Source organism: Muscardinus avellanarius (assembly GCF_963383645.1).
Source record: "Muscardinus avellanarius genome assembly, chromosome: 20".
In the NCBI taxonomy this organism is placed as follows: domain Eukaryota; kingdom Metazoa; phylum Chordata; class Mammalia; order Rodentia; family Gliridae; genus Muscardinus; species Muscardinus avellanarius.
Window position 1 is genome coordinate 15,681,595 of NC_137806.1, and position 24,552 is coordinate 15,706,146.

Below are 24,552 nucleotides of genomic sequence, written 5' to 3' on the forward strand. Positions count from 1 at the left end.
CATTTGGAGGCTAAAAGAAATAGATTATAGAAGTGTCCTCTGAGGATACACTACGTGAGATCTTTATTTTCTAATCTCATCGACATTTAACTTTCAGATATTCAGAAGATGATTATCTTCAGATCATCACAAACATACAGAGCTGCCCATGGAAACGACAAGCAGAGGAATATGCAAATTTCAGGTAAAAAAAGACTTTTCACAAATTCTTTAAATGAAAAAAATGTTCATTTGCTTCACAGAAAAATAGACAACGTGTTATTAAAAAGAAAGATAGAGGGGCCAACTGGCAATCAGGATGACTAAATGCTAAGAAAGCCTTCCTGTGGGGCACGAGATGTTCCACCCCCACTGTGTACATAGAAATGTTTAATTTTGCTATCAGAATCCATTGCAAAAATACCAAGTTTCAAAGAAAGTGTTTGCTGGTGGACACCTAGGCTGGTTCCATAGTTTGACTGTTATAAATTGCTGCTATAAATATTGATATGTGTGAGTTACTATTGTAGTCTGTAGGTTTCAGTCCCTCTTGGTAGATACTCAGGAGGGGTATAGCTGAGTCCTATGGTAAGTTCATTCCTACTTTTCTGAAGATCCTTCACAGTGATCTCCCAAGTGCCCGCACCAATTTGCAATCTCATCATCAGTGTGTCAGAGTTCTTATTTCCCCACATCTTCACCAGTATTTATTATTATTTGTGTTTTTAATGATTGACATTCTAATTGGGGTTAGGTAAAATCTCAGTGTCGTTCTGATTTGAATCTCTCTGGTTGCTAATGATGTTGCACGAATTGAAAAATTATGGGATAAACATACAATGGATTTCTACTCAGTCATAAAGAAAAATAATACTATACCATTTGCAGGAATATGGATGAAACCGGAGAATATTATGCTAAGTGGGATTAGTGAGTCACAAAAGCAAAAGTTGGGTGTTTTCCGCCATACGAGGAAGATAAGGAGAAACTGGAAGTCAAAAGGGCTCTAGGTAAAGGAGAAGAGCGTGAAGTGTTGGAGGGAGGCAGGCGGGGAGGAAGACGAAGGAAACACTTCTGCAGGCATGACTGCAGACACACAGTTATCACTGCCTATCTCAAGGTCTCATGAGGCGGGTGTGGGGATGGGGGAGCCTCTCTAGCACTCCCAACTTCATCATGATGTGTGATGACAATGTTACCAAATAAATAAATAAACATGAAAAGAAAATTTTATCAATGTTTCATTGTTTTAGAAAATGTTAATTCTCTATACCATTTGTGTTTGGTATAAATTTATTTTGTAAACTAAGTATAATAGCATTAGAGAATATTTTTAATTTTTTTTTTTTTTTTTTTTTTTTTGGTGGTACTGGGGTTTCTGGAAACCCTTTTACCTCCAGGCTACACTCCTAGACCTATTTTTATATTTTTTATTTGGAAACAGCGTCTCTTAAGCCAGCGCAGCTGGCTTCGAACCTGCACGACCCTCCAGTGTCCGCCTCCCAAGCGCGGGGATTACAAGTGTGTGCCACCACGCCCAGAAAATGTTTGGAAATTTTAAAAGGCAAAAAGCATCCATGATCTCATCACTTAGAGCCAAAATTGTTTTGTTTTCTACATGTTTTCTTGCAGTTTTTCATTAGCTTTTTTTGGGGGGGAAGGAGGTACTGGGGATTGAAACCAGGGACATTCTACCACAGAGCTATACTCCCAGTCCTTTTTTAAATTTTTTGTTTTGAAATGGGGTCTTGCTAGGTTGCTAAGAATCTCCCTGTGTTGCTGAGGCTGTCCATAAACCTGCCATCTTCCTGTCTCAGCCTCCCGAGTACTAGGATTAGAGGTAGTTGCCACCACAGCTGGCTCTCTAGCTTCTTAACACAAGCCATTTACAGGAGCATGAGTCTGCTCTAGGTAATGACTTAGAGAAGCTATTGACCTGGTGAAACTGGGTTACCACTGGCTGTTGATGAGCTGTTTGCAGTGCTTACAGAACTTCAGTGTACCCAAATAGAAAAAACTTCGGTTAAGTCATGCTGCTGTGGTGCATGGGCACCTATTTGGTCTCCTTTTTCCTCAAGCCATCCATACATCCACATCATAGAGTTATGTCAGCTGTTCTGTGTTTCTGTGGTCTATGTTGTTCTGATGATGATGATGATGATGATGATTATTATTATTATTAATTACTATTATTTTGGTGGTACTGGGGTTTCTGGAAACCCTTCTACCTCCGGGCTACAATCCCAGACCTATTTTTTATACTTTTTTATTTGGAAACAGGGTCTCTTAAGCCAGCGCAGCTGGCTTCTAACCTCTTGTCTCCGCCTCCCAAACACAGGGATTACAAGCGTGCGCCACCATGCCCTGCTATTTAAATTATTTTTAAATTTTGAAACAGGGTCCTGGTACAAGTTGCCGAGGGTCTTGCTAGGTTGCTGAGGCTAACCTCGCACTTGCAGCCATACTGTCGCAGCCTCCCAAGCACTCCAGGCACTGGGCGTACAGGCGTGCACCGCCACACCCAGCTGGAATCTGATTCTTTGCAGTGTATCCCACTTGGATTTTGATCTGTGCCAAGTTGTTCTAGTGTATTACAATCCAGAGGCGTTTCTTTATCCTCGCTTGTTCATATTTTCAAAGTTTACTTTAGGCATGAAGTCTAGAAATCTCAATAATGAGATTTTGCTTTTTCCTGAAATGCTCTAAGAAATACCTGCTGCTTTGTGCTCCTTTCTGTGGGAAGGAAGGTCTTCTCTTTGCCTCCTGCTCAGGTCCTGCTTGTCCCTCCTCAGTTACTGTGCTCTGGGAAAGCTCCGTGAACTGCCTCTGATTCTGCCGGCAGGATGAGAGGGGTTCTGGCCAGTGACCCGTGGGTGAATGAGTAACTTAATGTGATTGTCTCCCTCCACTGGGTAGACATGGGTGTCATGACTTTCTGCAGGATCCCATTAAGCATTTTTCCTTGACGTCATTTCAAGGTGAGAAGCTGAAACACAGATTTCTGTGAGTTGTTTCCATCTCCAGGAAATTAATTGTAGACGGGCCTCAGACATCCTGTTGGCAGAGAGACCTGATAGAAAGCTACACAAACATTCATAGCCTGAACCATCACAGGTGCAACAAGTGCAGTGGTCTGATGTTCACAGACCTTTTGCATGTGTAGACTAGGCAAAAAAGGGTGAGGTAGATATCAAGCTATTGCAAATCCATTCAAAACAATTGGCTAAGATAGTGATGTGTGCATGTATATCTCAAGGTTTTTTTATCCTATTAAGAAGTATGACTACAATGCACCAATAAAAATTTATTTAAAAAAAAGATTTGGCTAGATAGACAGCTGAGGAGTGACAGCAGTAATCAAAGCAGGGAAGAAAGAGCCTCTGCTTCCAGCAAACTCAATCCAAACCAGGCCTTTGAGAGCAACACAAAGTACCCCAAACATCTGTCAAGAGCGTTATAAAGCTCCTGGGCAGGGAGACTTGACCAGACCAAGATCCAGGCAAAGAGGCGGCCAAGGGAGCCGCGCCTTGATCCTGGATATCCCCCCCCCCTCCCGAGACTTGCCGACCCTGGAAGGATGAGAGGCAGGGAGCTGAGCAGAGCGTCCTGCAATCCCTGGAAAAGACCAGTTCTCAGAAGAACCGAAGTCTGGCTTTGAGTCATTTCTATCCTCAGCTGGATTTAGATCTCCCTTAGCCCAGATAACTAATAGAAGCAAGGTAAATCCTCCCTGGAAGAAGGTAATGCCACTCAGAGCCTTAAATGATCTCTACAAGTTTTCCCACGCAATATCTGGCTCAATTTTTTAAAACTCTATTTTCTCTTTAAAGTGTTGTTTTCTTTCTTTCCTTTCCCTTTTCTTGTTTCAAAACAAAAATCAGCAGTCCCTTTAAACCCAAAGCTGTGTGAGCATCCTTGCTGTAGATTGTGACTGATAGAAGCTATATGACGGATGGTACATTTCCCCCTTGGTATCATCTCACTATAAAAAGTGCATCAGTAACCATGGCAATTACTCAATTGTCTATTTATCCCTTCTGGGCCAATTTAAAGTGAACATCTGGGGCTATACTCGTATTGTGTATTATCATTCAAGAAAATAGTCATGGTGACATTTATTTACTCAGATATACATTATATTATAATGTTTATTTTATGGACATATGTGTAAGCTAAATTATACAAATCCACAACAGAAGTCTGTGCAATTAAATCATAATAAACCATTTAGCCACTTAACTTTTTTGCTAATGTAACTGGCCAAGTCTGGAAGTCGCTCCCTATTTATAAAGCTGGTACTATAGAAACATTCCCTGTTATTATAGCTGTCAGATAGCTAAGTAGCTTTCCATTTTACTTATTTATAGCATTTTATATCAAATTTAAGGGAATTAAAATGTGAACCTTAAAAAGGCCATAATATTCTTTTAGCAGCCATTATAAAAGTTACAGTAAATTCTGAAGAATATGAGCAAGTGAATATTTCTAAGCCCATCTGCAACTCAATTGCCGAAGCTTCCTATAATTGATACCTAGGGACTCTTTGGAAATTATGTGACTCCTGTGGTTAAGTGATCTCAAAATAAGAGAGCATAAATGTCATCTTCCTCAAGTAAATATGCTCTTTCTTAGAAAAATGGGCAAGAATAAGTTGGGCGTGGTGGCGCACGCTTGTAATCCCCGCGCTTGGGAGGCAGAGACAGGAGGATCGCGCAGGTTCAGGTTCGAAGCCAGCCGCGCTGGCTTAAGAGACCCTGTTTCCAAATAAAAAAATATAAAAAAAATAGGTCTGGGAGTATAGCCTGGAGGTTGAAGGGTTTCCAGGAACCCCGGTACCACCAAATAAATAAATAAATTAATTAATTAATTAAATGGATGCATGAAAGTAACAAAAGAAGAAAGGTTTTTCTACTGACTTCAAAGAATGTGTGATCACTTTGGAAAGACAAGAAAGAAAAATATGAATGCTTGTTATTTAATGTCAGAATGAGTGATTTCGATAAATACTATTATTGTTAGTGCAAGATCACTGTGAGATCTTTTATTAGAAATTAAAGAAAAATTTTAATTTGTGCATTATAATTGCATATGATAATGTACATGGCCTCTCCCTCCCAAAAGATGGCTTATGTAGAAATATACCCTTGGAAATCTGTCTTTACAATAGTTTTATCCATTGTGCTCTGAGTTTGTCCCCCTTTTTTTTTAATTCTGGAGGTTTTACGCATTCAGTTCTCTCTCTCTCTCTCTCTCTCTCTCTCTCTCTCTCTCTCTCTCTCGTTTTCATTGTACTAGAAATTGAACCCAGGGACATGCTACCTCTCAGACACTTCCAGCCCCCCTCCCATTTTGTTCTCTTTTTAAAATTTTAATATATGGTCTCAACAAGGTGCTAACCTGCAACCCTCCTATCTCGGCCTCCCAAGTACTGGGATTATAGATGTGTGCCGTCATCCCTTGTCTGTTCAGTTTTTAATTATGTGCCAAGAACTTTGTAGCTTGGTGTTTGTATCAGTAACTTCTCTTAGCCTTTACCTGGAAACATGAGAGACTTGACTAGAATAGTTCTTAATCCAAAGTCCATGCTGGAGCTCTCATAGAGGCCTTGAGATTGTATGGGAATATGTTCCTGGGAAAAGGATCCATAACTTCCATCAGCTTCTTGCGCAATCTAGGATATCCCAAATGGACCAGATCATTTCTAAGGATGCTTCTGGACTGGAGTTCTGATTGCTTTGGGATTTGACTGCCTTCACCCTCCTTGTAGGCATGGTTATCACAAGCCCAGGGATGGAGCCGGCTCAAATTTACCCCTCCTTCTTCTCCAGTCCAAGTTTCAAATGTGAATTGATGCTTTTTTTGTTTGTTTGTTTTGTTTTGTTTTGGTACAGGGGATTGAACAGAGGGGCATCCTACCTTTGAGATATGCCCTTAGCACTTTTTATTATTATTTTGAAACAGGGTCTCACTAAATTGTCGCGGGCGTTGCTAAATTGCTTAGGATTACAGCCTGTAAAGGTTTGGATTTAGAATGTTTCCCTCTGCCTCTGGAGACAATGCAGCAGTGTTGAAAGTGCGGCTTGGTTGCTCAGGAGGGGTCCTCCCGGGTGTGGACTTGGAATTACATAAATTCCTTTAATCCTGCCCTGAGCATGTGTTCTCTCTGTCTCTCTCTCTTTCCCTCCCTTCCTCCCTCCTTCCCTTCATCTCCCTCCCTTCCTCTAGCTTTTGTAAGAACAGAGTCCCCCCCCCCTTTCTTCTTTCCCTCCCTCCCTCCCTCTGGCTTCTATGAGAGCAGAGCCTCACACTACCATGTCCTGAGCCTCAGACCCTAGCCTCACATGACCTGAACCCAGAATAAAAGAAGAAAAAAAAACAACCCTGTGGGCAAATAAATGTTCCTATAAGTTGTGTAGTCATTCATTTTGAGAACGTTAACTGAGACGATATATAATTCCACTTAAATATACCTAGACAGATTCAATAAGGTTGAGCTACCTACTTTCTCTGCTTCTAAATAATTTAATAACTTTAATTTTTTAATTTTTTATTTTTGGTGGTACTGGGGTTCTGGAAGCCCTTCTACCTCCGGGCTACACTCCCAGACCTATTTTTATATTTTTATTTGGAAACAGGGTCTCTTAAGCCAGCGAGGCTGGCTTCGAACCTGCGCGATCCTCCTGTCTCCGCCACCCAAGCACAGGGATTACAAGCGTGAGCCACCACGCCCGGCACTAATTTAATAACTTTTAAATCACTGATTAATTCTTCTGCTATGTTTCTTCCCCTCAACCACAAGCCAGTACACAAACTAATTTATGAAACATCAACCCAGATTTCAGTCTCAGAAATTAGTATTCTTCACAGTGGTTCCCTCTTGGTTTTAGAAACCAATGGCCAGCCCTGTGCTTGAGCATGGCACTCAGGTGTCTGAGAATGTGTTGAGCTGCGGGAATGGACGTGAAATGCCTCCTCCTGCTCCTTCCCCACTTCCTCTCCTTCAACCTTGGAAAATCCTTTGTGAAGATGTAGAAACTTCTGGTAAGCAGGTTTTATCCCAGCAGATCCGGAGCATCAGTAATTAGTCTCAGATTCCCTAGGTAACTTGCATGGTAATGACTGCATTAGCTTTCTTGAATGGTTTTCTAACTTAAAAGAACTGTATCCATTTGTGTAACCAATTACCAAAATAATAGGTACATAGCATTAATGCTTAATTTTCATGTCACCATCCCATTCCCCCACAGAAATACATGCACTGTTATTATTGTTTTGCTTTGCTTGGGACCTTCTAATACCATTTTATTTCTTTAAACATCCTCATGTTTCAAAGACACAGGATGAAATCCAAAAGATTGAATGTTATCAATCACGTATTTACTGGAAACTTAGTGGCAAGAAAACAGTGTTAGTATATAAACCCATCCATTAAGACCAATGTAAATGAGATACCTTTCAAATGATGTGGAAAACAGGTACTTTTTGCCCAATGACTTTGTTACAGATAACTATTACATTTAGCAATTTTATTTTCTCGAATGATCCCCTCAGGGTTGATTAAATTAAAACAATGTCTTAAAAGTTATTCCTCGATCTATCTTATGTTGGAGATGTAAGAAAAGATCCCAATATTATATCGGTAGATTCATTGATTTTCCTTAAATAACAGCTCACATGTTGCTCTCATTTTTCTTCAAACTCCTTGAGAAAAAAATACAGTGTTAAAATAAATTTACGGACCATATCACATATGTTAGTTTTTAAAAATGACATAACAGTTGCATTGTTAAAATAGCATCATTTTATGATGTAGCTGTGTGCAAAGATAGACATTTTACAAATAAGTAGAAGGACAAATTAATCAAATTTTGCAAGAAACTGTAGAACAGGAAAACCAGACTGGTTGAAATGCCAGTTTTCACTTGTCTCTGGGATATTTCTCTGAGAGCAATCGTGCTGCTTATTTAGGAAGCACAGGGTGAGCATAAGCTTTTCCATTCAGTTGACAGTTATTGAACAATATTTATGTTCCAGGCGTTGTGTTCTGTAGCACAGATTATTTTTGGAGAGATGCAAACATCCTCTCTGTTATGGACTTCTTTTGATTATACAAGACAGTGTTTGTTTTTCTGAGCCACTCATTCCTCCTTATAAGTTTTTGCTACTTACATTTCATCCAGGGTGACTATGGGGACGACTGAAACCAATACATATGTTATTTTTTTCAAATTTGAGAAGATGTGTGTACTTTATGATAGGTGTTTTGGGTCACTTGTCATATTGGAAAAGCTCATTTCCTCTGCATAGAGGCCGATTTTCTCTGTTAATATCCTGTCCTATCATCTTCTGTTTGTCAGGCCACACAGTGTGCCTGAGCGTTTATAAAAGCCACACACAACACACCATGTCGTTACTCCTGCCGGAGTTAATAATAGAAATGGACTCTTATACTTTAGGGACAGGCTTCTCATAGTCTTCAGAAGATAAACTTTGCCCTAAGAAAACACACTGAACGCACGTGGGATTCACTGTTTTTCTAAGTTGTTTCAAAACCTCTCTCTTGAGTTGCGCTCAGTGTTAACCCTATTACCTCCTTCAAGGCCGCCCTGCCTTTCAAATCCTCTCTCCTTTAACACTGTCCAAACTGTCTTCCTCTGTGTATCTCTTTATTTCCCAACTCCAGCGACAAGTCCAGAAGACAGACGTCTTCCAGTGTGTTTTCACTGCTCACTTTACATTTTAGTAGATTTCTCCTCTGCTTTGATCATCATATTAATTCACATTTTATTTTTCCTTGCTTTAGTCTTATATTCTACTAATATAAATATATGAGTTTCTCCTTCATAAACTTAAAAACAATCATGTGTTCCATGAAAGGAAAAACAGCAAGCACAAAAACAAAAACAAACCCCAGAAAAACAAGACAACTCACTTATCTGAGTTCCGACTGTGTTCGGCCCTTATTCATTCTTAGACTGAGACTTTGTTAGATCCGTGTTGACCATTGGCTCACGCAGCCCTCCTAATCTAACCCTGGCTGCCGGGCTCAGCAGGAGAACTCTGAGTGGGGGAATATCCATGCCAGGCCAACTTCCTGCCCTCGCCCCTTTCTCAGGTCTTCTCTAAATTGCCCCAGTGACTTCCTCTTGCTCCCGCAGTGCAGTGCTTGGGGCGCCCAGGGGCACCGCCATGTCCAGTTTCGACGTTCCCGAATGCTCTTTCTCCTTCTTTCTCTAATTTTTGGTTACTGTGGGAGGCCTCCACTGACCTGTGCTAGACCATCTCATAGTAGATATAGATTAAGGGACCCGAGTGCCCGCTCAGTGCATGGCGACATTTTTAAGTGTATTATTCAGTGAGTTTTAGTATACTCAGAGTTGTACAACTATCGCCGCTAATTCCAGAATATTTTCATTACCCCCAAAAGAAATCCATTCCCATTAGCAGTAACTTCCCATTCTCTCTTCCCCTAGCCATTGGCAACTAATAATCTACTTAAGCACTTATGAATTTGTCTGTTCTGGAACTTTCATACCCATGGAATTGTACCAACTCTGGCCTTTACTTACTGGCAGCTTCCACCTAACACTGTTTTGTCCATTGTTGAGATGGATCAGGACTTCACTCCTGCATAGTGTCAAGTAAGACCCTATTATATGGACCGGCCATATTTTGTTACCAGTCATTACTTGTTGAACATTTGGTTTGTTTCTGCTTTCGGTTATTATGAATCATGCTTTTTAAAAAAAATAAACATTTGTATTTGTCTGTCACCATATGTTTTAATTTCTCTTGGTATATTCTTAGGAGTGGAATTACTAGTCATATGGTTTAATATTTTGAGGTATTATAGAACTACTTTCCAAAATGTTGGCACCATTTTACACTCCCAATAGCCAATGTGTGAGGCTCTAATTTCTCTACATTGTCAGCAATATTTCTTATTGTCCTTGCGTTTGTGTATGTGTATGTGTGTACCCGTGTGCGCGTGTGTGTGCGTGCATGCGTGTGTGTGTGTGTGCGTGTGTGCGCGCACGCATGTGTGTGCATTTGTGTATGTGTGTGCGTGTGTGTGCATGTGTGTGTGTGTCTTACTGGAGTTTGAGCCAATGGTATTCTGCCACTGAGCTACATCCCTGGTTCTTTTTATCTTGAAACTGAGTTTCCCTAAATTACCAGGCTCTGGCCTTGAACCTGTCACTCTCCTCTCTCTGCCTCTCAAGTATTGGATTGACAGGCATGAAGGGTTTCCTCTTGTCTTTTTAAGTTCTTGTGTCACCGGGCGTGGTGGCGCACGCTTGTAATCCCCGCGCTTGGGAGGCGGAGACAGGAGGATCGCGCTGGTTCGAAGCCAGCCTCTCTGGCTTAAGAGACCCTGTTTCCAAATAAAATTATAAAATAGGTCTGGGAGTGTAGCCTGGAGGTAGAAGGGTTTCCAAGAACCACATTACCACCAAAATAAATAAATAAATAAAATAAAAAATAAATTCTTGTGTCATTGAAGTGGGTATGAAATTATATCTCATTGTGGTTTTGATTTTGATTTTTCTAGTCACTATGTTGAATATCTTTTCATGTGCTTATTAGCCATTTTTATGTCTTTTTTGAAGAAATGTACATTGTTATTCTTTGTTCACTTTTTAAATTGGACTGTATTTTTGCCGTTGTGAATGTTTTCTATGTGTTTTGGACACAAATCCCTCATAAGATACATGATTTGTTCCTCTTCGATGAGTTGCTTGACCATGTGCTTTGAAGCGCAAAGCATTTTTTTGTTTGTTTGTTCCCCCAGCTCTTGTTATTTTTTATTTGTAAACAGGGTCTTGCTAAGTTGCGAAGACTGTTGAACCTGTGCTCCTCCTATCTCAGCCTCCCAAGTACTGAGATTACAGATGTGTGCCACTATGCCTGGCAAGCTTTTACATTTTGATAGAGTCCAATTTATTTTTCTTTAGTTACTTGTGCTACTGGTGTTATATCTAAGAAAGCATTCCCTGACCTGAGATCCACGATTTATGTCTATGTTTTCTTTAAGGAGTTTACAGTATTAGCTTTTATTCACCAGACCAATCAAGAACCTTTCCAGGAGGTCCTGAAAGTGGGTTCACAGGAGGTGGGTGTTGGAGAGTATAGTTCAGTCTCTGGTTCAGGAGCATAGGCTCAGCTTTAAGTTGCCCCAAGTGTCTCCTTATTGGCTTTCCTTTTTTATTATCCTTTGTCTTTAATTTTTTTCTACTTTATTGCTGTGTTGTGATTGTACAGCAGCGTGAGATTCCAAGTGATACAGTCACCGTGCACACCGATCCTGGTGTGCTTCCCTTCAGGTCCCCCCAGCATTATGGTGAGGTTGGTAGTGACACCTTTGTACATGAGCACAGCCTAATTTGAACTGTTCTTTTCATCAGTTCTTCCTTTGCCCTCCCCACCTCCCCTCCCTTGTTCCTGTCCACTATTCTACTGGTCAGTCTCATCAATTATCTAAAGTTTCTTTTTTTTTTCTCTTTTCTCTCTAGCTTCCACATTCGACCTCTGACTTTCTGAGAGTGGCTGGTGTAACTTAGCATAATATTCTCTCATTCCAGCTCCTCTCCTCCAAACGACATAATTTTGTTCTTCATGGCTGAGTAAAATTCTACCGTGTATATATTCCATGTTTTTGTGTCCACTCACCTGTTGCATTGGCTTTAATTTCACAGAAGCCCCCCCCCCTTATCATCAGAAGATTTGTTCTAAGATCCCCAGTAGATACTTGAAACCACAAATAGTACAAAACCTTTTTTATACACTGTTTTTCCTATACATACATACATACATACATACCTATGATAAAGTTTAATTTAGAAATTAGGTACTGTAAGAGAGTAACTAATTGCTACTAATAAATAGGATAACTATAACCACATGCTCTAATAAAATTGTCAGCATCGACACCTTTGCACTTTCAGGCCTTTATTTTTTGGTGATACTGAGGATTTAACCCAAGCACATTCTACCTCTGAGCTACTCCCCAACCTCTCCAGCCCTTTGTATTTTTTATTTTGCAACAGGGCCTTGCTAGGTTTCTGAGACTCTCACTAAAAATTCCCGAGACTGGTCTTAAACCTGCAATCCTCCCACCTCAGCTTCCCAAGCACTGAAATTACAGGCACGCACCACCACATCCAGCTTGGGGCTGTTATTAAGTAAGAGTTACTTAAACGGCATTACAAGATGATGAGAGTTGATGTGATCACCAAACGAGGAATAGGCACATAGCATATTACAACACGGGTACCCTGGACAAGGGATGACTCACTCCCTGGACACCTGACAGTCTGAGATTCATCATGTAACTCAGAATGTCATGCAGCTCTAAATTTGAAAGGTGTTTATTTCTGGAATTTTCCATTTCGCATTTTTTAGATTGACTATAGGTATCTGAAACCTCAGAAAGCAAAACCATGGATCCGAGGAGCTATTATATATTAAATGTCTCCTCTGGCAGGGTGTGGTGCTGCGTACCTGTTATCCCAGGACTTGGGAGGCTGAGACCAGGAGAATCGCAGGTTGGGGGTGTAGTTTGAAGGTAGAATACCCTTAGGTTCAATCCCCAATACCAAATAAATAAGTTATAAATAAATATTTGGCCTCCTCTGTAAGTGGATGGATTCCTCTAGAGAATCTTAAGGGTGCCATTTTACCTTTGGCGGTTGGCTGTTGGTGGCCTCCCCCTCCTCCTCCTCCTCCCCCTCCTCCTCCTCCTCCTCCCCCTCCTCCTCCTCATTCTTCCTGGGTGGAGCCTCTTTTCCTAGCCAGCCTCTTTACTAAAAAAAAAAAAAAAAACGGAGATAATACTTGTCTCTAGAGTTTTATGAATATTCACTATTTTAAATGCTCAGTACAGAATCTGTTATATGTTAGAATCTTACTTCCTGGTAACTATCAGCATTTCTAAATTAATATCATTTTGATAGCCTGCAATTAGTATTTTACTGAGCATGGTTTAGACATTTAGTGTGTATAATACATACAGCAAGTCCGTGATGTAGCAATGAAGTGGTGCTAGTCTCAGTTCCAGTCCTCTCTTGCCTGCTGAGAGGTACAAGACATAGATGCTCTGGTTTGGCCTTTGTGGCCATTTTGTTTGGCGTGTATCATGCACTTGGCAAGCACCAACACTTCCTCTTCAATTTGTTTTCTTTGAATCTTCTTTGATCTTTTCACGATGGAAAACAGGCCACACCGAGCAGCAAGTACTCGCGTCAGCACTCCACGTCCCAATCCTCCAATGCAGTGTTTTCAGTAGAAAAGGACTTTTACGTGAATAGTCCAGGGCTTGTCCCTTCTTTCTAGGTGGCCGGAAATCACACACGCTGAGGTCAAATCTGACATGATTCTGAATTGACTGAAAATCAATCACTCTCATCATGGACAGAGCCAAGAATTATGCCTCCTGCCCCTCCCCAGATTATGTAGCCCACAACTGGGACTCCATGAGGGAGGGCAAGTCCGGGGATTGGATGGATAGCTTATATTTGAGATTGTTTGGTGAAGCCTGAAGGCAAAGATAAGTCATAAACTGGACAGAAGCCAGAGGCCAAAAGCAAGATCTGAGGTTGGCTCTTCCCAGAGGCCAAACAGAGGGGGAGCTAAACTTGGGACTGAAGCCCAAAGAACAGGTGAGGAATTCTGTGAGTCCCAGGAGCTGCCCTGGCAGAGGCAGAGCTGGCTTTCTAGGAGCACTGGGCCCCTTTTTGTATGTAAACTGGGCTCCTTAAGTGAGGAGGAACATGGACCACCTCCCTGGCCTTCCCCTTGCTCAACGTGCTGACTCCCACCTGTGGCATTACGGAGCCCCTGGAGATGCGCGTGCTTTTCACTGGGGCATACAGTTAGACTGGGTCCAGAGAGCTGAAGCTTATAAAACAATGAGGCCTTGAATAAAAGAAAGTGGCATCGACAGAAAGTATCCTGGGAACCTTCCCTTGAGAAATGAATGCTTCCAGAGTCGCCATTGGTGTAAACATAAGACCGATTCAACATTGTAACTACAAAACTCTGTCTTCTTAGGTTTAGGATGTTAATTCAGAATATCAGTATGTTGCCGGGCAATGTCAGCTAAATAAATAAATAAATAATTTCTTGCTCTTTTCTTTCCCTCCCCTTAAAAATATCTAACTAGCTAGGTGTGGTGGCACATGTCTATAATCAGTACTTGGGAGACTAAGACAGAAGGATTGCACTGCGAGGCCAGCCTCAGCAACTTAGCAAGACTCTTAGCAAGTTAGTGAGACCCTATTTCAAACTAAAAAGTACAATAGGGCTGCGGAGGTAGCACAGAGGTAGAATGCCCCTGCGTTCAGTCCCAAGTAGGAAAAAAAGAAATAAAAAACCTGAATAAAAGTGTAAACTGTTAGTACAAGTTTGATATAAACGACTTCTTTACATTCTTTTCACACATTGAACGATAAGGCAGCGACCTGGATTTGTTTTGTCTGGAAACTAAAATATATTCAGACATCTTAACATTCATCTTCACAGTTGATTTTGTATTTTTAGAACTTGCCTTTTTTCGCACTTACATAATTCACGATTGACTTTAGCTTAACAGTTTTGAAAAGGCAGGGGGCAGCCATCCACTGGAGCCCCGGGGGCTTCTGGAGAGACTGTGTTCAGGTGGCTTTGTGCTCGTCCTGAGGCCTCTGGAGCCAGCGGTCCCCATGTTCAAAGCCCTCCCCACCTGCCATTCACAGTCACCCTCTGGCTCCACGGCTGCAGAGTGATGCCATTCTCCCTCTCTGGGTCTTAGTTTGAATCCAAACCACAAGTCTCTGCTTTCACTACCAACAGGCCTGTGCCTCCCTTCCCTCATTCGGCTTTTCCTGGAGGCTCCCAGGAGCCCCCATAAGAAGCCTGGCCTTCACCTCGTCTTCCCGCTCCGTCCCCATTTCTAGTCAATCACCAATCACTTCACACCCTCAATATGCTTCCAATCTACTGACCTTGCTCAGTGCCCTCCTCCCTCCCTCCCCACTCCTCATCTTGGTTCATCCAGTTAAACAAATACTTCCTTCACTGGTCCTTCCCTCAGAATCCCATCGGAGTTGTCAAAGTGATACAGGACATCTCCTCTTACTGGGTCCTTGTTGAGGGGACTTCGATGAATGAAGGATATAGAAATATGAAAGTTTATCTAAGTCAAGGAAAGATAGAAGACAAAACAGCTGTCCTCACACAGCAGGGAGGTGTCCCGGAAGAAGACTAACCCTTGACGTTTTTGAGAGGTGAGCTTTTATACCTTCTTGAAGTTCCTCATCTGCTCTTTTATGATTGACTAGAAATGAGTCTTGGGGGGCCCATGTCTTCTGCACAGTTTCAGTCCTTAATTTGAACGTTTGTCTCATGGGCTTCTGGGCTCTAATCTCCTAGGCCATTTGTCTACTCACTTCTCCCCATCCTTGTTTAACATGTCCTCAGAATGCAGCCCTCAGCAGGGGCTGACGTTCTGTTTTGATATCCATAGTCTGCCTGGTCATTGTTCTTCTTTTAACTTTTTTATTTATTTTTTATTTTTTGGGGTGGTACTGGGGATGGGACCCAGGGGCCTTCTACCTCCAGGCTACACTCCCACACCTATTTCATATTTCATTTGGAAACAGGATCTCCTAAGCCAGCAGAGGCTGGCTCTGAACCTGCGCGATCCTCCTGTCTCAGCCTCCCAAGCGCGGGGATTACAAGCGTGCGCCACCACGCCCGGCTTCTTCTTATAACTTTTTGAGCTTCCCTGTTTTTGTTCTTTATATAGATAGACCATTTTAACCCTTCCTGTACCCAGGTCCTCTGGCCCACCTCACCAGCCCCTAGCAATCTGTTGCCTGAGTAGGAATTTCTAGCCTTAACCTTGGTTGCACGTACCCCTGTTCCCAATCCTCACCCCCCTGACTCTTCCCTGGCCTCCGGGAGGGAGGGATTTGGATATTGTTCCCTCTTTTATCTTGAATATAGATGTGGAAATTCAGCAGTTTAAAAAATATTGAATCACAATTTCCAAAATAGCTCAAGATGTGGATTTTGTCCGACAAAGGCAGGTTAACCCATGGTTCTTGAGACGGTGGCTGAGTGAACTGTCTGTGCCTTTCTCCTGTATCTCTCTTCTGATTGATTTGTGCATATGGAGACAGCACTCAGAGGGACCAGAGAGCAGAAGGAGGTGTGTGCAGACACTGGACTGCCGGGCTCAAATCCCAGTCCCGTCATTCTCTAGCTGTTATTTCAAGGCAAGTAACTTCAAGTGTGACTCAACTTCCATGTCTACAAATCGGGGATGATGCTAGTAATTAATTAGTTAAGTAATTAGTTAATTCATTAATGTTTAATACTGGGGATCAAACTCAGGGGCATTCTACCTCCGAGCTACACTCCTAGCCACATTTTATTTTTTGTTTCGGAATAGGGTCTTACTAGGTGGCGGAGAGTCTTGCTACTTACTGAGGCTATCCTCAAACCTGCAATCCTCCTGTCTCAGCCTCCCAAGTACTGGCATTACAGGCATGCACCACCATGCCTGGCTAGCAGTAGTTTTTTCCTCATTAGGCAGTTATAAAGATTAAACAAGTTAATGTGGGAAGTTCTTGGAAGAATGCTGTGTGCGTATTTACTGTTTTTACTGATGTATCAGTGTTATGAGCCTCTGATCTACATGTTTCTCCTTTAGATGTTGTCATCTGGACCTCCAGCGTGTATCCTGTCTGTGGAATGCTCTCTCTGTGTCACCTGTGGTTCTGTGGACAGCACGTGTCTGCGTGTCTGTGTATTTATGTGGCCGTCCATCCTTTATGTTTCTGTAGGACTATCGTTTACTTTCTTTCATCCTTTCTCAAGACTTTCTGTTTCTTTTCTTCTCTGGTGAGGATACTGGAGATTTTACCCAAGAGCGCTTTACTTCCAAGCTATACCCCAGCCCTATTTTATTTTTTTATTTTGAAACAGAACCTCACTAAATTGTGGAGGCTTTGCCAAGCCTCTGAGGCTGACCAAGAACCTGTGATCCTGTGGTCTCAGCTTCCCTAGTCCTGAGATTACAGGTGTGTACCACAACACCCAACTTTGTTTCTCTTTAACAAACCTATCACTTCTGTCTCTTCTCTGTATCATACTGTGTCCTCCTCCTCCTCATTTTCCTTCTTCTCCTTCTCTTCCTCCTCCTCCTCCTTCATTTTTCTCCTTGGTTTCTCTACAATTTTTAGTTTGCTTTTCTCCGTTAGCTTTTCTACATCTCTTCTGCAGTTAACAGGGAAAAAAATGAATTAAGAAACATTTTCTGAATGCATTAAATGGTTTTTCTATTCTGTTTTTAAAAATTTATAAGCATATTAATTTGTTATTTTCTGTGACGGGGTGGGGGTTAAACTATTCTTTGGTTGCTCAAGGATCTATTGATTTCCTTTCCTGTTCAGCAAACTTTTGTAGAAAAAAAAGATTCCCCTTTTTGGCTGACCTTTCCCTCTAGATCATGGTTAACACCCTGTTAATCTCCTTTATTGCTTTGCTCTGAAGCTTCTGTTTTTGATTTCTGGCCAAAATTGTACAGTGCCAAGGTGAGGGCTGGGATGGGACCTCATTCATGTGATGGCTTCTATCTGGGCCCAGCCCAGTGCCCAGGGCACGAGACACTCCTGATAAACACTTGAGAGATGAGTGAACTCCACTGGCATGTTTAGGAGGAAACACCCCAGAAGTTCCTCCCCCACCATCATCTTACCTCCTGGCAATCTTGGTTTACCCCTCATCTTTGGTCTTTGCACCTACTCAATAGATCTCAAATCTGTGTCCTCCCCTTTCATCTTAAAACCACTTGCTTAGCATTGGCTAGTGTGTATGTATGTATGTATGTATGTATGTATGTATGTATGTGTGTATGTATGTGTGCATGCATTTTGCGCTAAGGATTGAACCCAGAGACATTATACCTCTGAACTATACGCCCAGTATTTTTAAATGTTGTTCATTCATTCATTGTAGTACTGGAGATTGAGCTCAGGGACTTTTTACCTCTGAACTACACCCCCAGTGCTTTGTAAATTTTTTTGTTTGTTTGTTTCTAAACAATCAAGGATGGCTTGACCCTAGGATCCTCTCATCTGAGCCTCCAAATTCCATCTCTCTGGGGGCTGGGATTTTAACATATGAATTTGAGGAACAATAGCATTCCTTTTTCTATATCTTGTAGTTATACAGGTTAACTCTAATTCTTCCTTTCCTTTATAGTCCTTAAAATAGACAACTCTTAAATCCCCCGAACCTGCTCTTCTCCCTTCCAGACATTAGTAGTTTCTCATCTGTCATGGATTTCAATCTACTTCCTCTGGACAGGAATGTTTGTGCCTTGGAAAGAAAAGCCTCTAACAATAGATCCAAGTGACTGGAGCATCATGGAGTGGGATGTATCTCTCCCTTTTCTCCTCGCCTCTTTTCTTTTAATTAAACAAGCCCGTACCACCTTTGAATTTAGTTAAGCCAGTGCACACTGCTGAGTTATAGCTAGACAATTAAAAACCTGCAAATCCAGCATCCCTTAAATGGCCCCTAACCAGGGCTGACTCAGTCTCAGCCTCCAAAACTAAATTATTCCTTCTCTCCCTCCTTCCCCATGCTTGGCCCCTGCAGCTGCGCACACAGGTCCACGTGTAGATATGCAGACGAGCCCAGTCTCCGGCCACTCGGACAAGACGACTGTGTAGAGAGGTGGAGGCTGAGGGGACATGGATCCTGGTGGAGAGTTTCTTTGAGTCTGCACAGCTCTCTTACTCTATTGCAGTGATTCCAGTTATGAACTGGGGATTCTATTCTCATTACCCAACAGTGATTCCAGTTATGAACTGGGGATTCTATTCTCATTACCCAATTGGTAATAAGATATGGCGATTCAGACTAGAACATTTTATTTATGTTAAATCCACCAGATCGCTGGGCATGGTGGCGCATGCTTGTAATCCCCACGCTTGGGAGGCGGAGACAAGAGGATTGCGCAGGTTCGAAGACAGCCTCGATGGCTCAAGAGACCCTGTTTCCAAATAAAAAGTATAAAATAGGTCTGGGAGTGTAGCACAGAGGTAGAAGGGCTTCCAAGAAACACAGTACCACACACACAAAAAATCCACAAGATCGTTTGGGGGAGCATCGCCCAATGTGGTTCTATGTAGGGCATGCACTGAGCGTGGGTTTTAGAGTAAGGGTTTGAGTCCTGGGTTTTAATCCTGGCTTCAGCCAGGTATGGTAACGCACGCCTATAATCTCAGTACTTGGGAAGCTGAGACAGAAGGATTTCGTGTTCGAGAACAGCCTCAGCAACTTAGTGAGACTCTTAGCAAACAAACAAATAAATAAACAAATTTAAAAGGGCTGGGAGTGTAGTTCAGAGGTAGAGTGCCCCTGGGTTCAATCCCCAGAATGACTTAAAATACCTGGCTTTCCACTTACTGCTTTATAATTCATCCATATTATCTTCCCTACTACTATAAAGGCAGAGAAAATTTTAATTTTATTCCCCAATGTATAGATAGTACTCACACGTTTCTTAATATTTAGTAGATGCTAAGTACATATGAGTAGATAAACAGATATGTGATGTGTGACTTCCTTGACTTTGTGAGCTTGTCCTTACCTGTAAGAGAGTGTCAGCTGTACCTATTTGGCCAGTTATTAAAGGGCTTAGTATTATACTCTGAGCGGGCGTGATGGTATGCATGTGCAGTCCTAGTCAGTAGGAGGCTGACTCCGGAGGATTACAGGTTCAAGGCCAGCCTCAGTGACATAGCAAGAATATTGGTAGCCTAATGAGATCCTATTTCAAAACAAAAATATAAAATGTGCTGGGGTAGAATGGCCCTCGATTCAATCCCTATAACCACAAATAAGAAAAATTAAAATAATCTCTATGAAGTATCTAGCACCCAGTAAAATTGCACTAAATATTTGTGATTGGGACTATTGGCCAATCAATGAATTTTATAAGGTGAGCTGGGGCCAGAGGAAAGGCAAAAAGAGAGGAGCACCACATAAGTTTCTGTTCATGATAAGTTAAAAATAACGAATAAAGAAAAGAGGAAAGAGAGAGGCTGAGACAGGAGGGCTGCAGGTTTGAGGCCAGTCTCAGCAACCTACCAAGGTCCTCAGCAACTTAGACCCTATCTCAAAATAAACAAATTAAGTATGGCTGGGGTGTAGCTTAGAGTTAGTATGCCCCTGCTTAATCCCCAGTACAGAAGAATAGAAGAAGAAAAAGGAGGAGGAGGGAGGAAGAAGAAAAGAAAAAAGAAGGTGACATTAACAGGAAAAATAAGGAGAAGGAGGAGAAGAGGAGCGGCGAGGCAAGGAGAGGAAGAAGAAGAGGGTGACATTAACAGGAGAGAGGCGGTCGATGTATTGCTTGGCCTAGGTATGCCATGGTTTTGGTGAAAGAAAAAAGAGTGGGTTGTTTTATTATCAGTGTTTACACTGGCAAATATATCATTTGTATTTCTTCAAATGCCTATATTTTAAAATTCTTTTTCCAAGACCCTCATTAGAATCAGAGAATGAGTCCTGGAATGGTGGCCTCTTGTCAGTACTGGGCAGTGCCTGCGCCTTTGCCTGAGCGGCCCGCATCTCAGGAGTGAGCCTGACAGAGTTCCATGAGCAGAAGCGCGCCTGGCAGCCATGGCTGGTTTCAGCGTGTCCTGCAGTGTCCAGCCCAGTGTATGCCATAAGGAGTCACTACCCTTCCATGGGCACTCAGGGAGCATTCCACATAGAACTCAAGGAGGATTTTGATCTGCAACTCTAAGTGAATTTAAAAAATTATAAAATCAAGCAAAAAATAAAAAAGTAAATATCACAAAAAAGGAAAAGGAATTTCCAATACCTTAACAAATACTCTTTTATTAAAAGTATATGTATTATACATCTGTAATGATGAGTTTGCACCTTGTCTAGGTTCCATCTTTATAGACCAAGGCTAAAAGTATCAAGCTGGATTCTACCTGGACTATCCTACTCCTTGAAAGTTAAGCACTTTCAGAGGTATGACAGCTCCTCTGAATTGTGGGACTCTGTGAAGTTCAGAGGGCTCCAGTTATTTCTAGGCGTGGAGAACCATGTAGTATCTTTTGAACCTGGGTCATGGGGAGGAAGTTGTAGTAGCTGGGACCCAGAAAATGTTTAGGGCACATTGACTGGATCACCTGCTAACCCTGGGCACCCTTGGTGTAAAAGAAGAGTTCAGATGTTTCCGCCATGTGAAAGGTTTTGAAGCATTTATCACTGCTGTAAATGGGATGGTTACTTCAAGTCACATCTGGGCAGCTGTGCACAGCCAACTTTTTTTTTTATCATGGTACTATCTTGAAAAGCATCCCAAAGGAAGAAGTTTAAATGTGTTGTCCCAATTTCAATAGAGTTTAGGGTGGACTGCAGAGAAATAAATGTCGTAAGATGCAGGTTTGAGTTCTTCGTAACCTGCAATTCTATTTTTGTTTGTTTGTTGGCTGTATGTGGTACTAGGAATTGAACGCAGGGACATTCTACTTCCAAGCTATACTCTCAGCTCTTTTTATATTTTGTTTGAAACAAGTTCTCACTAGGTTACTGAGAGCCTCACTAAATTGCTGAGACTGGCCGCAAACCTGCTATCTTCCTGTCTCAGCCTCCCAAGTAGGGGGATTGCAGGTTTGTGCCACCACGCCCGGTGTATGGCCTGCGTTCCTTGGTCGTGCCATTTACTATCTCTCATCCCCAGTTTTGCCATCTGTAAAATGGAAAGAGTAGTTAGTAATGTCTACCTCCTCGTCTACCGTGAGAATCAGATGGGGTATTATGTGTGCAGATGCTGTGGGGCGTGTCTCGTGCTTACAGGCCGGCTTGTTCTCGCTGAGCTGGCCAGGACACTGACAGTTGGGGAAGGTGAAAGTTCCCATGATGGGCAGGTTGGGTGTCATGAAATGGGTGGGCATTCTAGTTAACATTAATATATCAATAGCATTCTCCAGGCCAGGTGTGGTGGAACCCTCTGTAATTTCAGTACTCAGGAGGCTGAGACAGGAGGATCACAGGTTAGGCAGCCTCAGCAAGAAGTGAGACTCTCATCAACCTAGCAAGACCCTGTTTCAAAAGAAGAAAAATGAAGTAGGACTGAGAATATAGCTTGGAGGTAGAATGCCCTTGGGTTTAATCCTCTCGTGTGTGTGTGTGTGTGTGTGTGTGTGTGTGTGTGTGTGTGTGTGTGATGCTGGGAATTTTACCTGGCAGCATTTTACCTCTGAGCTACAACCCCAGACCTATTTTTTATTCTGAAACAGGGTCTAAGTTTCTAAGGGTCTTGCTGAATTGCTGAGGCTGGCCTTGAACCTGGCAGTCCTCCTGCCTCTGCCTCCCAAGTACTGGGATCATAGTCATGTACTACCATGCATACCTTAATGTCTTCACCTTTTCTCCACAAGAAGGCAACACCGCCATACTATGAACATGCCTAGTTGACTTTGGGGAAACTGAAGATCAGAACCAACTCTTTTTAGGGCTGACGGAAATGCAAGAACAAATGCAAGATCCACTTTATTTTGGTTGTTATAAGCTTCTCAGTTTTATGTTGTTATCAGCTGCTACTCTACCACCTGGGTGATCTAGGGAGGGGCAAAGAGCATGCATTTATCATCTGCCGCAGAATAATGGCTTTAACCGTCCTATTTGTTTGTGACTTAAAGTAAGCTTCAGGAATAGCATTTTGGATTATTATGCAAAAATTTTTCTTAGGAGATTGTTATGCATGATTAGGTGTTTACTGTTAGTTTTTGATTTCTTAAGAAATGTCAGAAGGATGAGTGTCTCAACCTCGGTACCGTCCTACAATGGAATACTACTGCAACAGTAAAAAGAGGCGACTACTGATGTACCAGCAACATGTGAATCGCAAAAACATTGATGCTAAGTGAGGAAGTCTTACACAAAAGCATCCATGCTAAATGATTTTCTGTTACAACAAAACCAATCTGTGGTAGTAAATAACCCCAGACGTGGTTGCCTCTGGGGCTAAGAAAGGGCTGGAGGAAGGAAGTGTTTTAGAAGTGATGTGTACTATTAAAATCTGAAATCTACTTTGTTTCTTTCTAGTTTGTTTGTTTGCTAGTTTTTATTCCTGTACTAGGGATTGAACCCAGCTATTTCCTCAGCCCTTTTTAATTGTCTTTTTAAATTTTGAAACATAGTCTTACTAAAAAATATTATTTTAGAAAAAAATCTAAGCCAAGTATGGTGGCCCATACTTATAATTCCAGTACTTGGGAAGCTGAGACAGGTGGATGGTAGGTTCAAGACCATCCTCAGCAACTTAGTGAGACCTTGTTTCAAAATAAAAAGTAGACCTGGATGTGGTGGCACACTATTGTAATGTACTTGGGAGGCTGATGCAGGGGGATTGCAGGTTTGTGACCATCCTCAGCTACATAGTGAGGCCCTCTGCAATTTAGTGAGACCCTGTTTCAAAATAAATAATAAAAAATCAGGCTGGGGTGTAGCTCAGAGATGGAATACCCCTGGGTTCAATCCCTAGTACTGCAAATAAATAAATAAATAAATACATACATACATACATACATACATAATTAGTAAAATTAAGCTGGGGATATAGATTGGAGGTATGATGTCCCTGAGTTCAATCTCCAGTACCAAAAAAAAAGGAAAGAAAGAAAGAAAGGAAGAAAGGAAGGAAGGAAGAAAGGAAGGAAGGAAGGGGAACCTATTAATCTAAAAATGGACAAAGGGAATTCTGGCTAGTGTTTCTAGTGGTGCAACATGTGTATAAACACTGAATATCTTTGGTGACATTAAGGTACTTGTCAAAAATAAATGAGACTGCTGGATAAAAAAGATATTTAGCCGGGCGTGGTGGTGCACACTTGTAATCCCTGCACTTGGGAGGCAGAGACAGGATCGCACAGGTTCGAAGCCAGTCTCACTGGCTTAAGAGACCCTGTTTCCAAATAAAAATATAAAATTGAGTCTAGGAGTGTATAGCCCGGAGGTAGAAGGGTTTCCAGGAACCCCAGTACTACCCCCCCAAAAAAAGATATTTAAAAATCAAACACATAAGGATTTCTGAGTTTGCAGTGTACCACATGAATTGTTATCAAATTGAATTTATAATTAAAACCACTTAATACCATGTTTTTGAAGCACATGTCATTACATAAAATACACATAATTTAATTTTTTATTATTTTTGTTTGTTAATCTCCATGAACTATCTTTTATATATGGTAAGTTCTAAAATAATAAAAAAAAAGTAATGAGCAGGTGACAGAATTCAATTAAGAAAAATATACTATTTTATTAAATTAGTTAAATGCTAAGCAGCACTGTTGAAAACCTTGACCTTGGGATGCAATAATGTCACCTTGACTTTACAAACCCCTAAAATTACTGGAATTCAGGAGACTGCATTTAAAGTGAACATGACAAATTTGAGCATTGTATTTTTTGAAAAGGACCAAATTCAGTAGGAACATGTATAAAAGTATGCCCTTTAGAACCAAGACCCCGTAATAAAAGTGTTGAATGGGGAAG

At 41.6% G+C, this 24,552-nt stretch overlaps 1 protein-coding gene across 1 annotated transcript in view; it reads left to right on the forward strand.

Annotated features, from left to right (window-relative positions):
- Positions 1-24,552, forward strand: part of ST8SIA6 (ST8 alpha-N-acetyl-neuraminide alpha-2,8-sialyltransferase 6) — a gene marked incomplete at both ends in the record, with an annotated part of 137,088 nt that overhangs the window by 101,769 nt on the left and 10,767 nt on the right. The window contains one exon of the mRNA XM_080716898.1: positions 98-184. Coding sequence (XP_080573024.1) covers positions 98-184 — 87 coding nt within the window. The remainder of the gene's footprint in view (positions 1-97; positions 185-24,552) is intronic.